We start from the raw sequence: 14,299 nt of genomic DNA on the forward strand, positions 1-14,299 counted from the left end.
TTCACGTTGACAGGAACCAACGCCTGTTTAATAAAAGCAGCTACAAGGAAAGGACTGGAGGGGTGAGACTTTCTCCTGGTCCCCGCCAGGCTCTGCAGCTGAACAAAAGAAATGCCTGACGTGATAATGGGTGGCAGAATTCGACCCTTTGCTGCTATTTCACAGCATTCAATGCCACCAGCGAGGATGTCACCAGCCATTATTTTCTAGCAGCTTCTCCAAGTGACTCAATTTCCTTTGAAATGGAGATCAACAGGCAGAATAGTTTTGACCAGCTGGAGCATTTTAAAGCCTCATGCATGCTGGGCCTTTAGTCCTGCTGGCAGTCGGTCCTTCCCAGGAGCAGCCTTGCTGACCACACAGAAGTTTGCTCTGGATGTTAAGAAAAATTTCCACATTGAATGTGCTGCCAAGCACTGCTGCCCCGGGAAGTGTTGGAGTCACCACCCCTGGAGGGATTTAAGAGATGTGGAGGGATTTAAAAGTTGTGCAGATGTGGCATTTGGGGACATGGTTTAGTGGTGGGCTTGGCAGTGATGGGTTAATGGTTGGACTTGATTTTGGAGGTGTTTTCCAAACTAAATGATTCTGTGATTCTATGATTTACACCAGAGGATTGCCTGTCCTGGGGTTCACAAGCCCTGAGAGGGCAATGGAAACACCCTCTGGCTGCTGAGTGACCTGGACTGACAATCAACAAGGATTCAGAAGAGTCCCTTAGAGCAAAGTGAGAAACCATGCCACAAAACATTCAACAAATTAACGTGGCACGGGCACCACAGCTGCTCACTCCAAGGGTCACAGTCTCCAACATGATGGATTACAGCTCAGGGGTAATGAGTGGAGCACTGCAAAAGCCCTCAATGAACGTCTGTCACTCACAGTCCAAACCCACTGGCAACAGCCAGAGCTGTCACAGCGCTCACTATAATCCCAAAAAAGCAATTAAACTCAGCCCCACACTCACAGCCTAAGAGCAGGGGGTGCATTTGCAAATGCACAGCCCGTGACCCTCTGGGCCACCTGAAAGACAGCCCTGCTTTGATACACATCTGCACCATGATTTCCATCTTTACATGGCTTGTGTTTCTGTAATTATCCTGTAAAAATTACTGATGGGCTTTGTAACAGCTCACTGCATCCAGCATCACACACAGGGCTGGGAACTGCAAAATCTGGAGGTCAACTAACAAGTTAGCCACAGTGCTGGGAGCAGAAACAGGCTCCAAATTCCCAGATTAGGGAATTAATTCCCTTCCCAAATTCCTTTCTTTCTTTAGGGTCTGAGATAGCCACATAATTTTCTCCCTCACAGCTAACAAGCCACCAGCAGTGTGGATTTCAGAAATGCCAGGTGACATGGCCGCCTAAATGTCACTCCAAAAGAGATCCACAAACAGATTTAGAAAAGCATTGCAACTCTTCAGGATCTGAGTAAGCCTTAGGGAACTACCTGTGTGGGTGACATGCTTAAAATTCCTGATAATTGAGCCAGTAAGTTTTAGTTTTAGGTGATGGACTCAGAAATTTCAAAATCATCACTGCCATTTGTCCAACCTGTTAGCTAAATACCAGGTCAACAAATGTAATTTCTGCTAAAAAAAATGCCATTTGGCTGTAAATAAACTCAATTCTGTCCACGTCACAAGAGTGGAGCTCTTTGGGGCTTTTTTGGGGGCTTAATTTTACAGTGCACTGGGTAAAGCTGATAGAGCAGGGGGACCTGGCTAAGCTGCTTTTGTCTGTGACACTCAGGGAAGCTGCACTCTGATAGGGCTGGCTGCTCTATCTGTGTCCCCAAACCCAAGGAGGGGCAGCACTTTCAGATTGTGACATGTCCATTTTTAGCCCATTCTGCTCAAGACCACTGGAGTAATATAATTTTAAACACAGCACCTTACACAATGTATAGAAAAGAGCAAAAGGCTCTAATTTTGGTCGAATTTTCAAATATTCTTAAAATCGGGGCTCTTTTGGTCCAGGACAGTCAGATGCACACAAATTAAAAAACTGCAACTTCATGCAAAATTCAGAACTAAGTCTGAATGCTGAAAAGCTGCAAGGTTGAGAGGCTGATTAGAAACACTGATCACTTAATAAATTACTGACCTGAGCCTCCTTTAAGTGTAACTTTAAGTGTGAACTACTCTTTCCTTCAGTCCCATCTCTCTTGGTCTACTCTAATAAAGGACACAGAGAAGCAGGCCCCATCTGGTATAACTGGGAACATATTAGATGATTTGGTTTTTATTTTTGAAAAAATCACTTCCCCTCCATCTTTTCTCTCTAATTTCTCCAAGAAACTGGCTGTTCCTAATAGCCTAATTTTAATCACAAAGCTCACGTGTGGGAACCAGTCACAAACACAGTAATAGCAGTGCTTAAACTGCCTCCACAGGAATCTGGCATTTGTTTTTTTAATTGAGAAAAAAAAAAAAAAAGAAAATAAAGAAACGCTACCCAATGCAACCCTCTGTGTTATTTGCAGATGAATCAGTCTTGTTTGTGATTCACCAACTTACTCTGCTAAACACAGAGCAATTTTCCCTGAAGGTGCACTCTCTGCAGGGAGACAGAAATCCCTGTGAGACCCAACACGTGCAAACTGTCCCCTTGCTCTGACAAGGGCCATCAGAGGAAGACCAGAATGTAGAGATGTGGGGTGGGATGATGAGGAAAGGGCGCTGGGAGGGACGTTTTGGAGACACCACAACCCTGAAGCAACGAGAGCCAGCTACAAACTGCACCTACTGAAGAGCCCCTTGAAAAACTGCAGATGCTTCTGCTGAGGATTGGATTTAGCCCTACGGATTTTAAGCTCCTCTTGTTGAATAAAAAAGAGTTACCATAGAAACAGCAACATTGCAGAGTAGCCAGTTGAAATCCAAGCACACCTTCTCCGTATGGCTCGGGCCAAGGCAGATGGCATTAGGGCAAAGATCCCCTCCCACACAGCGCCTGCTTGGCTCTGCCTGGCCACTGGAAGCATGGGCAGAGGTAAAAGAGATGGATATTCATCCACTTGGGGGTTTTTTTTGGGGTGTTTGTGTCCTAGGGTGATGTTATGATGCTTGTATCCCCCATTCATGTGTTCTGTTTATGCTGGATATTATGTTCTGTGCCTTCAAGAGTGGCTCTGAAGAGTGAAAGTTTTGTTTTGGTTTTGTTATCAGCCACTCCCCCACAGCTGGCGGGACACAGAGACAGGGCAGTACATGGTGCTGCTTTTGCTTTTTGCTTGGCCTTTCGCTTCGCTCTTGCTTCTGCTTTGCTCTTGCTTTTTGCTTCTGCTCATTAGTTAGTTTAGCTAAACAGTCCAAATTTCTCCCTGGACTGTTTCTCCTTTCCCCTTTTTGGAACCACTCGAACCTGCTCTGGACTGGGACCTGGGAACACTGAGAGTTTGCACCTTGTGGCTGCAGCAGCTGCCCCAGGCCCAAAGGGACTGATAACAGAGCGATCACCCCCAGAGAGACTTTCTGAATTTGTCATCTTTTTCAGAGCAGTGAAAGAGTGTTGTCATCTGGTATTGTTCATTTTGTGTGCTGGGGAGTGCTGTGCCTGTTAAATAACAAGGTTCTTTCCACTTCTCTCCAAGGAATCCTTCCTTGGAGAGAAGGATTGAGGGGAGGGGCCATGTGAGTTTGCTTTCTGGAGGGGCTCCCTTTGGAGGTCTTCTCCCAAATGTGCCCTAAACCAGGACAGTTTGGTTTGGGTTTTTTAGCATCTCAGAGCCACAGTACTTGACAAGCGTCGGTGAGACTCGGTTGTGTTACACGGCCAGGTCCCATTTCATGGAGGGTAAAGTCACACAGAAAGGGTGGCAGAGGTGGGAACAGCTACTTGGGTGCTCAGAGTGAAACCAGCAGCGTCTCTGCTCACACCCCCTCAACACACAGAGCCTCAACTGTGAGGAGGGACTGAGGCTGCCCATGGTAACATCATGGCAGGAATTGTTACTGAGAAATCAACAGGAATTTGTGAGAGCAGAGAGGATCAGGAGCCCATTCAATGCACACTGTGAGATGCAACCATCCTGGAAAACAGCTGCAAACCACAGCTGCTTTTGCTTTCTTTGAGGACATTAATTCACCTTTAGATCATACAGCAGTAGACTCATGGAATGGTTTGGGTTGGAGGAGACATTAGTGATTATCTCATTCCAGAGCCTCTGCCGCGACACCTTCCACTATGCCAGGTTGATCCAAGCCCCACCACACCTGGCCTGGGACACTTCCACGGATGGGGCAGCTATAACTTCTGGGCAACCTGTGCCAAGACCTCACCAACCCTCTATTAGGAAGAAAGAATTTCATGCTAATATCTGACCTAAACCTTCCCTTTTTCAGTTTTAAGCCCTGTCACCCCATGCCCTCGCAAAATGCCCTAAAATGGGTGACTTTTAGGTACCACCACTCCATACGTGGGAGCAGATGTTGCTGTAGGTGCACATCAGCCCCTCTCAGTGGAAAACACTGCCCAGGGATGTGGAAGGCAGGAGCTCAGGATGTCACAAACTCCCTCACACCAAGGCTGGATGCAGTGATTCAACTAAACCAGGCTCTTTTGCTGACCCCTCCCCATCCTGAGACCCCCAATGAAGAAAACTACACATGCCAGAGGGATGAGGAAGGCTGAGGGACCTGGTTCTCACTCATCCCCTCTGCTTGGCTTGAACTGCCTCTAGCATTGCTCTCCCAACCCTGACTTTCATACGGTGCTGCCAAACAGACCCTGGGGGCACCTCAGACAGGGCTTGGCTTCACCCACCTCCCAACCAATTGCTCTCCCAACCCAAATCCTTGCACAGCCTTGGGCAGTCAGGAGGGAGCTGGAGAGGGTTAGAGCTGTTCACTGCTCACAGAGGTACCACCAGGCTCCATCTCACCCTCTGGGACCAGAGACATCCTGACTACCCTCTGCGGTGTCCTGTGGTTCTTACAAAGATAAATGCTGAGGCAGGAGTGGATCAAAAGGCAGCAGAACAACAGAGGGATTGGGAAGCCATGTGTCCTGATTGCCAAGCTGATTGTATTCCATTTGCCATCTGCATGGCAGTTGTCTTCTGTTCAGTGGGCAGTTTTCCTTATCTCTTCCACAACCACTCCTCCCTCTGGGCAGACATCTGCTGATAACAGCTATTGAATGTCACTGCATGACTGATAAGAACTACAGCATCCCATTGGGAGATGTGAGCCCAGAGGGAGGAGCCAAGCATTCCTACCTGGATATAATCTGGAGATTCTGGAACACCAGCACAGCTTCTCCACTGGATTACCCAAAGGAGCAGCAGCTGCCTCTTCTTCCACTGGATCTTCAGAGGAAGAGACTGCACCCTTCTACAGGACCCCTGCTCCAGCAGAACCACCCCTGACACTGCAGGAGGGCTGAGCCACAATTCCAATGGGACTGCTACCAACACCCTGACCCACAGGGTGTCAGGATGGGTTCTGATTCTGTCAGAGTTGTTTTAGTTTACTGCACTGTTTATTTTATCTTTTTATTTTCTTCCCTAATAAAGAACTGTTATTCTTACTCCCATATATTTGCCTGAGAGCCCCCTAATTTCAAATTTATTACAATTCAGAGGGAGGGGGTTTACATTTTTCCATTTCAGGGGAGGCTCCTGCCTTCCTCAGCAGACACCTGGCTTTCCAAACCAAGACCCCATGCACGTCTCCCAGCCAGGCAACCAGCAGCCATGGAAAAGGGCTGGAGAGCCCACAGATGAGGAAGAACAGATGGAGTATAAATAATCTGGCAGCCTGCAGACAACTCGTGTGTTATTAAAGCACGGCGTGCCGAGCCAGGGCCAGCCAAGCCAGCAGGGCATGAAGGAGCTCGGGACTGGGGCTTGGCTTCCAAGGGAGACCAAAGGCACGTTCCTTTCAAGCTGCTGCAGCAGCACGTGCCCATCCACTGAGGGGGGATGAAGACACAAAAACCCTGTTGGGCTTCAAAGCTACTCATGGAGCCAGGTCAGGATGAGCTGAAAATCCTATGGGTTTCTGTCACTACAGGACACGAAAGAACACAAGCGCAGGCCGCTGCTCTCAAGATGTGGAAGAAGAGGGAAGTTTATTTTCTGACTCCAACATTTATAGTTTTCCAAAGGTGACAGTGGATTGGAGGGTGATAGTGCCACCTCTCCAATGACACTGGACAAACCAACAGTCCATCAAATTTCTCCTCCTCCATGAAAGAATGCAAACCAATGAGTTATTTACAGAAAGTGTGTGAGAAAGTTCGCTACAAGAATGTCAACATCAGAAGGCTTAGAAAATCTTAAAAACCAGGGCGACAGGTTTCTCTAATTTCAACTCTTCCAGTACAAAAAACACTCTGAAACACGCAAAATGTTTACTAAATCCTGAGAGATGTTGTCTTCTGTGTTATTTTCTGGGGTCCCCCATGGCAGGAAGGAATGAATTTGACTCCATCTTCTTAGAAGGCTAATTTATTATTTTATGATATTATATGAAAGAATACTATACTAAAACTATACTAAAGAACAGAGAAAGGATACTTACAGAAGGCTACAAAGAATGATAGTGAATCTCATGACTCTCTCTCCAGAGTCCAACACAGCCTGACCGTGACTGGTCATTAAGTCAAAATAATTCACATGAAGCCAATCAAACAACCTCCTGTTGGATAAACAATCTTCAAATCACATTCCAAAGCAGCAAAACACAAGAGAAGCAAATGAGATCATACTGTTTTCCTTTTACTCTAAGGCCTCTCAGCTTTCCAGGAGAAGAATCCTGGAAAAAGAGGATTTTTCAGAAAATATGATGATGACAGTCTTCCTTTTTTTTTTTTTTTTTTAATCAACATCTTGGAGAAAGTATTGCTCTTACTCTCACTACTAAAATGAATAGTTCATCCACTGGAAAAAACTTTTTTTTTTTTTGGTAGGAAGGAGTCCTGTTCAATATTTGTCTTCGGGCTCATGAGTGTAGAACTAGAAGCACCACTCTGTCCTGAATTTCAGGGGCAGCTCTTGTCTGGGTGGTGGATGGTCCCTCCATCTCTCTCCTCAGGAGAGATCTGTCCCAACTGATTCCTTCCATGTCATTAGTTTTAGTATGAATTAATACTATTAACTGGTAACAGGAGACATCCAGAAGCTGCAGTCAGAAATAGGGGAACTGCACCTAATATATTAGGCTGCACCTAATATAGAGGGGTTTTTGCTAGAAAGATTTAGAGCTGGAAAGAACAAACAACAACTTCAGGAAAGGATGAGGGCAGAGGAATGAGACCAAAGGCCAAAGAGCAGGAACTTCCACCTGTCTCAGATATCTAACACCTCTCTCTTCCAGGTGCTCTCCAAGCAGTTTATCAGGCTGTGGTTTAGGGATGTGGCTGGTAACAGTTCCATCCAAGCCAGCCATCAGGATTCACTTCATAGGAATTGGGAACAGGATGCCAATATGCAAAATCCATGGAAAGATGATGAGCACCCCAAATCCTGAGTAGGATTCAGTTGCTCAAACAGGTGAGGTGAGGATCCATGACATCTGCATGGCACCCACAGATGTGGCACAGGAGACTGGAGAAAGCAGAATGGGAGGTCAGAGAGGATATCCAGGATCTCCTGTCTGCCTCTCTCCAGGAAATGAAACCCATTCACCTTACACAAGCTGCTGGGCTGTAACTCTAAAATATGCACTGGTTTGTAGTATCAGGGCTGTGTTTGGAGCATGGCTCCCTCTTAGAGAGCACCAGCAATGCCAGCACTGAAGCAAACCACTGAAATTGTTCCACTTAAATTGAAATCGGGCCCTGGCAGCATTTTGACCGTTTTTATTCACAACAAGCCCTGACCATTTTATCAGGTGTCACGTGAAGCCCAAGCCATCATTTATGACCTGTACCAAACCAGGTGTGGGAGCATTCAACAGCACTCTGAAATCAGAGCAGACACAGCAAAGGACACATGTCCTTGGGCTGTGGCCTTTTGGAAGGATTTGTGCTCCTAAGCCATTCAAACATCCTTGAAAACCCTGTCTGTATTTATTTTTCTTCAAGGATCAACATGTTTTCTGAAAGGCAGGGAACGACAAAATAGCAGGTGCATTGCAAAAAGCTTTTGTGAGGAGGAAAATTTATTCCAGGATGTGCAGTTTGCAAAACACTATGTTTAGTAGCTGCATAATAGCAGCATTTTGTGACAGTTAAACATCATGTTCCTTTCTCAAAGGATCCTAAAGCATTTTACAAACACTTCCAACATATGGCCAAGTGTAAAACAGCACCAGGAAAAAAAAAAATTAAAAGAAAATCCTGTTTGCAGCCTTCTCTCCTGATTTTTGCAACCAGTTCCTGTGGTCTGGTGTCCTCTCCCTGGATGCCAAGAGGGGCTCAGGGCTGTGCTTCTGCAAGGGGTTTTTGGAGCTGCTGCTGAAGACCACCACATGCCAAGCTCAGCTCTGCCACACTTCTGAGCATTGATAACTCAGGCTCAAAGCCATGTTTTTTGAGCTCTCAGGCAGCACCCAACGCTGTGACACCAAAACTGAGGAGTGCCACGGCAGCAATGGGCTGACAGACCCCTGAGAGCAGCTGCTTCTCACCCTGCAAACGCGGCTCTGCTCTGCCAGTGCCACCTCCTGGGGACAGCTGGATGGCACCACAGTGACACTTCCCTCAGTCACGCAGAGCTCTAAGGACAACGTGGATTTAAGTCACAATCCAGCCCAGGGGACGTGCTCATGAAGAGCAAGCACACACCCTGCTCAGCCAGGGAATTCTGCAGGGAAATGTGGAAAAAACAGAATGTAACTGCTCAGTGTGCAGTCACCATGCCTGCCAAAGTAGACATTTTCAGCTTTCCAGAAGATCTCTAAGAGTTGCCAGCTGTCAAACCTTGTGTTTTTTATCTCATCTAACAAACAGCTACAACAGCAAGGAGCCCCAGGCACTGTGTAGAGACACTACTTCTGTGCTGGGATTGTAAATAAAATTTAAAAAATTAAAATTAAAAGGAAGTTATAAAAGACACCTTTGGATATGACACTCTTTGCTGGGATCTGGGATTCTACTTGAAGGTCTCACAGATAAATAATCCTTGGCTTTCTTTGCAAGATCAGTTGAGTTTACTCCCAGATAGTCTCCTAAAGCCTTAACTCATGTTTAAGTCATTACTAGAGGAAGACTTGCTCACAGGCACAGATGACATCTTGTCTTTTTCTCCTTAATTAAGATGTACAAAATGGGGTTGATTCACCCTAAATGGGCAGAATAAAGTGATGCCCACAAACAGAAAATTTATTCAGTCTCCTGCCTTCCCAGCACCAAAATCTGAATTCTGCTCATCTTGTGCTCACCTTCCACATTATGATAAACAGAGAAGTCCTACTGACCTAATCATGGACCTAAACATTGACATTTTTGCCACATTTTGCCCCAAAGTTACTCTACTCTTGGGCCATTCAAGCATTCCAAGGTTTTGTACTGTCTTCTAAGAGGAACATCTTTGCAAGCTCCAAGGCTCCAAGCACACAGCACAGCAACTGGGATTTTATGAATTCAAATTTATGACCTGCATGCAATAATTAAAATAAGTGGGTATAAGTCTGGCACACTGGGAAGAGCCAGCAACACAGCTGTTAGTCATAAACTATTTTTCAGAAAGGATGTTTCATGAGCCTCATCAGAAACATTCTTCACTCTTTCACACAGACAGGAATAAAATTTACACATTAGAAATTCCCTTCTGTGATTTAATCCCTGCCCCACACAAAGCATTTTTGATCTTGAAGCTGCCAGTGCAAACTTTTAATAGAGTTGGCAGATGGAAGGCCTTGGATGAGATGAATGGCAGAGACCCAGAACTCTGTGCACACCACTTCCATCCCAGCACAGGGCTCCTCAAGCCCTGTGCCCAAGGCCAATCTTCCCTCTTCTCCCAGCACAGCAGAGCTCCCACACTGCCAATGAGCCCGGGCTATTAAGCTAAGTGTCCCCTAATTAATGTTGCTAATTTGAGTGCATCCCAGCTGGGTGAGGAGCCTGGATTCCTCATGGGAAGCTGCTGGAATGTCCCTGCAGGGAGGGTGAAGGTGGCACTGGGGTTCTGTGGCAGCCAGAATGGGACATGGTAAGAGACTTATTCCAATCACAGAGCCATCAAATTGTTTCACTTAGAAAAGCTCTCTAAGATCCAAGTCCAGCACTGCCAAGGCCACCAGCAAGTGCCACACATGAACTGCACCAATTCCAGGGATGTTCTGGAGTAGCCCAGTGCAGTGCTGCTGAAGGGCTGGGAAGGAACCCAGAGGGTCCCCAGGCTGGGGGTGGTGGGGAAGGCAGCCTGGTCCAGCAGGTCCCCAAGCAAGAGGTGACAGCAGAGCCAAGGGGGCACTGCTGTGCTCTCACACACCTCCCTGAGCATCCCCCCACTGCCCATCCCACGCCAGCCAGGATGGAACTGCTGAAACCAGGCAGGCACAGCTGTAAATCAGGATTATCTGGAGCCACCATGGCTCACAGCAGTGCAGATTTACACGGGAAATTAAAGGCAGGGCCTTGGGGCTGAAGCACCAGAGTGAGAATAAAACAAAAAATTAAAAAAAGAAGATGTAGGAACCAAATCATCTCTCCCTTCCTCCTACAGGTCCCTCCCTGAAGGAGGTTTCTCTACCTTGTGGCTTGTGATCAGGTGAAAACTTTGGTGCAAGGCTCACAGAAATCTGTCCAGTTTGTGTAAACTTTTATGGTCACAGCCCTACTATTTCAGTTATGTATGATGGCTTTGCAGAGATTTAACAGAGTAAGACAAAGGAAAAATAATTGGAGAAATCCCTGCTGGTCACTCCCAGCCCCCAGAAAACACCAACTAAGAAGTAAGTCCACACATAAAAGTGTTTTACACAAACATCCAACTTGTGACCTTCCACAGTGATATATTACAGCAAAGGCCTTTCCAGAGTAAGTTTAACATTAGCTACTAAACATGGCATGATATTTATTCATCACAAGTTCCACAAGCAAAGGAAAATATCATTTACCTTGAACACTTCCATTGGAAGAGGAAAATTTGCTGCATCATTAAGGGATTTTTCCAGAGCGCATTTCCACTCAGTTATAGTCTTCAGAGAATAGATATCTACAGGGATGACAATAACAAAAAGAAAAAAAGAACAACAAAACCAAGAGGTGACTGTTTGGAGACCAAAGATATTTGGAAGACTACAGTTCTTAAGTCATATGAATGGACAGAGCAAGTGAGATGAACAGTGTCTATATTCCAAGCTGTGCAGCATGGATAAATTCAACACAAAAGCAGCTAGCAGGGGCACTGGAGAAAGACTGTGTTTTATAACCTGGAGTAAAACCCAGAAAAATTCACATCCTTCAAATTCTGCTAAAGGAACGATAATCATATTATCTCATTACTTGAAAATAGTGAAAAACTCTTTCATTTTCATTTCTCAAACTACCTGATGTTTCCTAGTTTGAGGAGCCTCAGGTCTTCAAGCAATATTAGTCATATTTGAACAAAACAAATAGTATCATTATTAAGACACCTGTTCATCAGAAAGCGTTTGGGTTTTTTTTTTTTAATTGCAAGGTTGGGGTGGGTGTGGGAAGAAACATTTCAGCTAAATCTCTACCCAGACACATTTTTTGGTATCACACTCAAACCAGAGCATCACACCAGAGCAAGGACTTACACTTATGAATTTTCATCATTATACTTTTAGGCAACATCTTTGTGCAGCTTCACATTGCTTGCAGTGAGTTTCTTTACACAGGTTTAATATTATTAAATCATGATATTAACAAGCCCTTTATGGTTCAGTGCAGTGAAATGCCTATGAATCATCAAAGGGAACAATGTAGGAAACAATGCTGTGATGAGGAACATTATACTGGATTTACTCCTGCCCTAGAAAACACATTGTTATCTTGCACGTAACAAGTTATTGCAGAACATTCATATCAAGGCCTCAAAGAGAGAAGATAGGGAGATAGATTGCAACAATTATTAAAATGGAAATGAACATGTGCTCAGTAATAAACTCGAACCTTGATACAGAGTGAAGAGTGTGGAGCTTTTCTTTGGCCAGTCTGGCTCCCCTCATTCACATCAAGGTTCAATTTGGCCCAATTTGCATTTAAATCCTGTACATCTAATAACCATATATATTTACTACCTAGCAGAAGATTTACTGCTGTATCTTACAATTCTGAAAGAGGGAATAAAAAATATGTGTAAAAAAAAAAAAGGAATTGGCAAGCACTGTTTCCACCTAGCACTGATGGTACAAGAGAATTTTATGCTCTGAACTCAACAGATTTAAGACCTTATCAAAGGAGGATTTGCAGAATCACTCACTGAAGTGGATGTATTTATACTTCCACTATATCAAATCTCACTACTTCAGAACAGACATCAAGGATATGCATATGAATTTAAACACACTTGAAGGGGAATGTTAACCTTTCAGGGCAGTATTTTTAATTCCTCAGCTGTCTGGTTATTAATGGGAATATAGATTTCAAATCTTTGTTTACAATGTGTGCAGCGGGCACAAGTGTTAAGAAGTGCACTCTGTATCTAATTGTTCATTATTTTATAGTTTTGTTGCCCCACTTCTCCCTTGCTTGCAGGAATTCTGATCAGCATGAAGTTCGGGGAGGGGGATGACTCGTTTCTTTCTTTTTTGGTTTAATTTACAGGGAAATACTTAACACAACATGATTTTGCCCCATGCTGCAACCAGCCTGGTCTGTTTCAGGTCTGAGTTCAGAAAAACTCTGCCTGATGCTTCCCTGCTGGAAACAGACACTCATTTTCTATTGTGATGTCAGTGAAGCACAGGAAAGATGAAACTGGCATTTTGGGCAACTCTGGCCAAGTTTTGGGCAACTTTGGCCAAAATCAGTGAAAACAAGCAGCAAATTCTCTGGGCATTGCCAACAAAATTCAAGATAGAGAGGCACCTCCAGTGGTTTCAAGGACCAGCAAGGAATATGCACATTTAATTAGTGGCATCTCGCTTATGCTGGGCAAGTGTATGGACACTAAATTGCACGGTTAAAAGAGCATAAAGCATTTTATTTAAGTGTCAGGGCTCCAGGTAATTGCACAAAGTGTACTGTGTCAATTTGTATTAGGGTTCACAAGCAGTGAGCAATTAAAATGACTGGCAATTTGTCTTTAAATAGAAAGTGGCATGAAACAGGATGATCTTGTCCTGCATAAACAGCTGAGCTCAGGCCATCAGTGGCTCTGTGTCAAGCAGCCTGTGCCAATTTGCACTAGCAAGGAGACTTATTCCAGACTCAGATGTACATCTGAAGGGAAAAATAAGCTACAACCCCTTTGCTTCAGTTAAATGGGCTTGTGAGAGATACAGAGTCCATTTGAGGGAGACAGCTGAGATGCTGTTTCATAGAATCACTGAATGGTTTGGGTTGGAATGGACCTTAGACATCATCTAGTTCCAAGCCCCTGAGGACCCTCTTCCACATTAAGTGGGTGTTAGGATTTGGGTGGCTTCAGGAAGGAGACTCCTCCATCCAAAATATTGTTTGGGTCCACGGGATCTCCTTTATCTGAGATGCTCTGCATCCTGAAAGACTGACCTGGAAACCTGGCAGGTGCCAGAGGTGGATCAACAGGGGCAAGTCACACCCCAGACACAGAGGGAAATAAAGCACAGGGTGGATATGTAGAATCCTAGTTCAGGGTAGGCAAAGCACTGTCACAAGCTGCAGTAGTTATGTATAAAAACACCCTTGTTTGATAGCAAGGGGACACACAGCCTGCTTTGGGAGCAGCTGCATGTCCTCAGCATCTCCTCAGAGGAGACTGATAACAGATTTGATTCACAGTCCAAGGCTGTTCCCTTTATCAGTCAAGGCTTAACTGGCTTCAGATGTTCAAAATTTAGGACAACCAGGTGTGTGTTCATTGCTTTAAACCCCCGTGAGTGAAAAAAACAGGCTTAAAAAGATGTCATGTCATCTTACCTATGTTAGGTGTCTTAGCACCCTCTTTTCCCTACCCAGTATAAAGAGAAAGAGACTTCTCATGCAGAACTGTCTTTAGATGCCTGCCCCATGGCAGGTGAACCTAATCCCTGATGTGTAAAAAAACAAGGTACTGCCCCACAGAATCTCTCTCAGAAGGTCCACACTAGGTCTTTCACACAACAGACATCTGCCTAGTCCAAGTGCTCTTCCCTAAAGAAGTCACCAGGGGATATACCCCTGACAGAGTCTCCAGGCCTCAGGTCCTTAGGAAACTTCATTTTTTGAGTTTATAGTTTAACAGCCTCATCCC

At 45.0% G+C, this 14,299-nt stretch overlaps 1 protein-coding gene across 3 annotated transcripts in view; it reads right to left on the reverse strand.

Moving 5' to 3' along the window:
* The window catches only part of SFMBT2 (Scm like with four mbt domains 2), a 117,037-nt gene that overhangs the window by 47,734 nt on the left and 55,004 nt on the right, over window positions 1-14,299 (reverse strand). For all 3 annotated transcript variants that reach the window (XM_036400643.2, XM_036400642.2, XM_054514819.1), the window contains one exon: window positions 11,016-11,113. In XM_036400643.2, coding sequence (XP_036256536.1) covers window positions 11,016-11,113 — 98 coding nt within the window. The remainder of the gene's footprint in view (window positions 1-11,015; window positions 11,114-14,299) is intronic.

Source organism: Molothrus ater, chromosome 5 (assembly GCF_012460135.2).
Source record: "Molothrus ater isolate BHLD 08-10-18 breed brown headed cowbird chromosome 5, BPBGC_Mater_1.1, whole genome shotgun sequence".
Classification (NCBI taxonomy): domain Eukaryota; kingdom Metazoa; phylum Chordata; class Aves; order Passeriformes; family Icteridae; genus Molothrus; species Molothrus ater.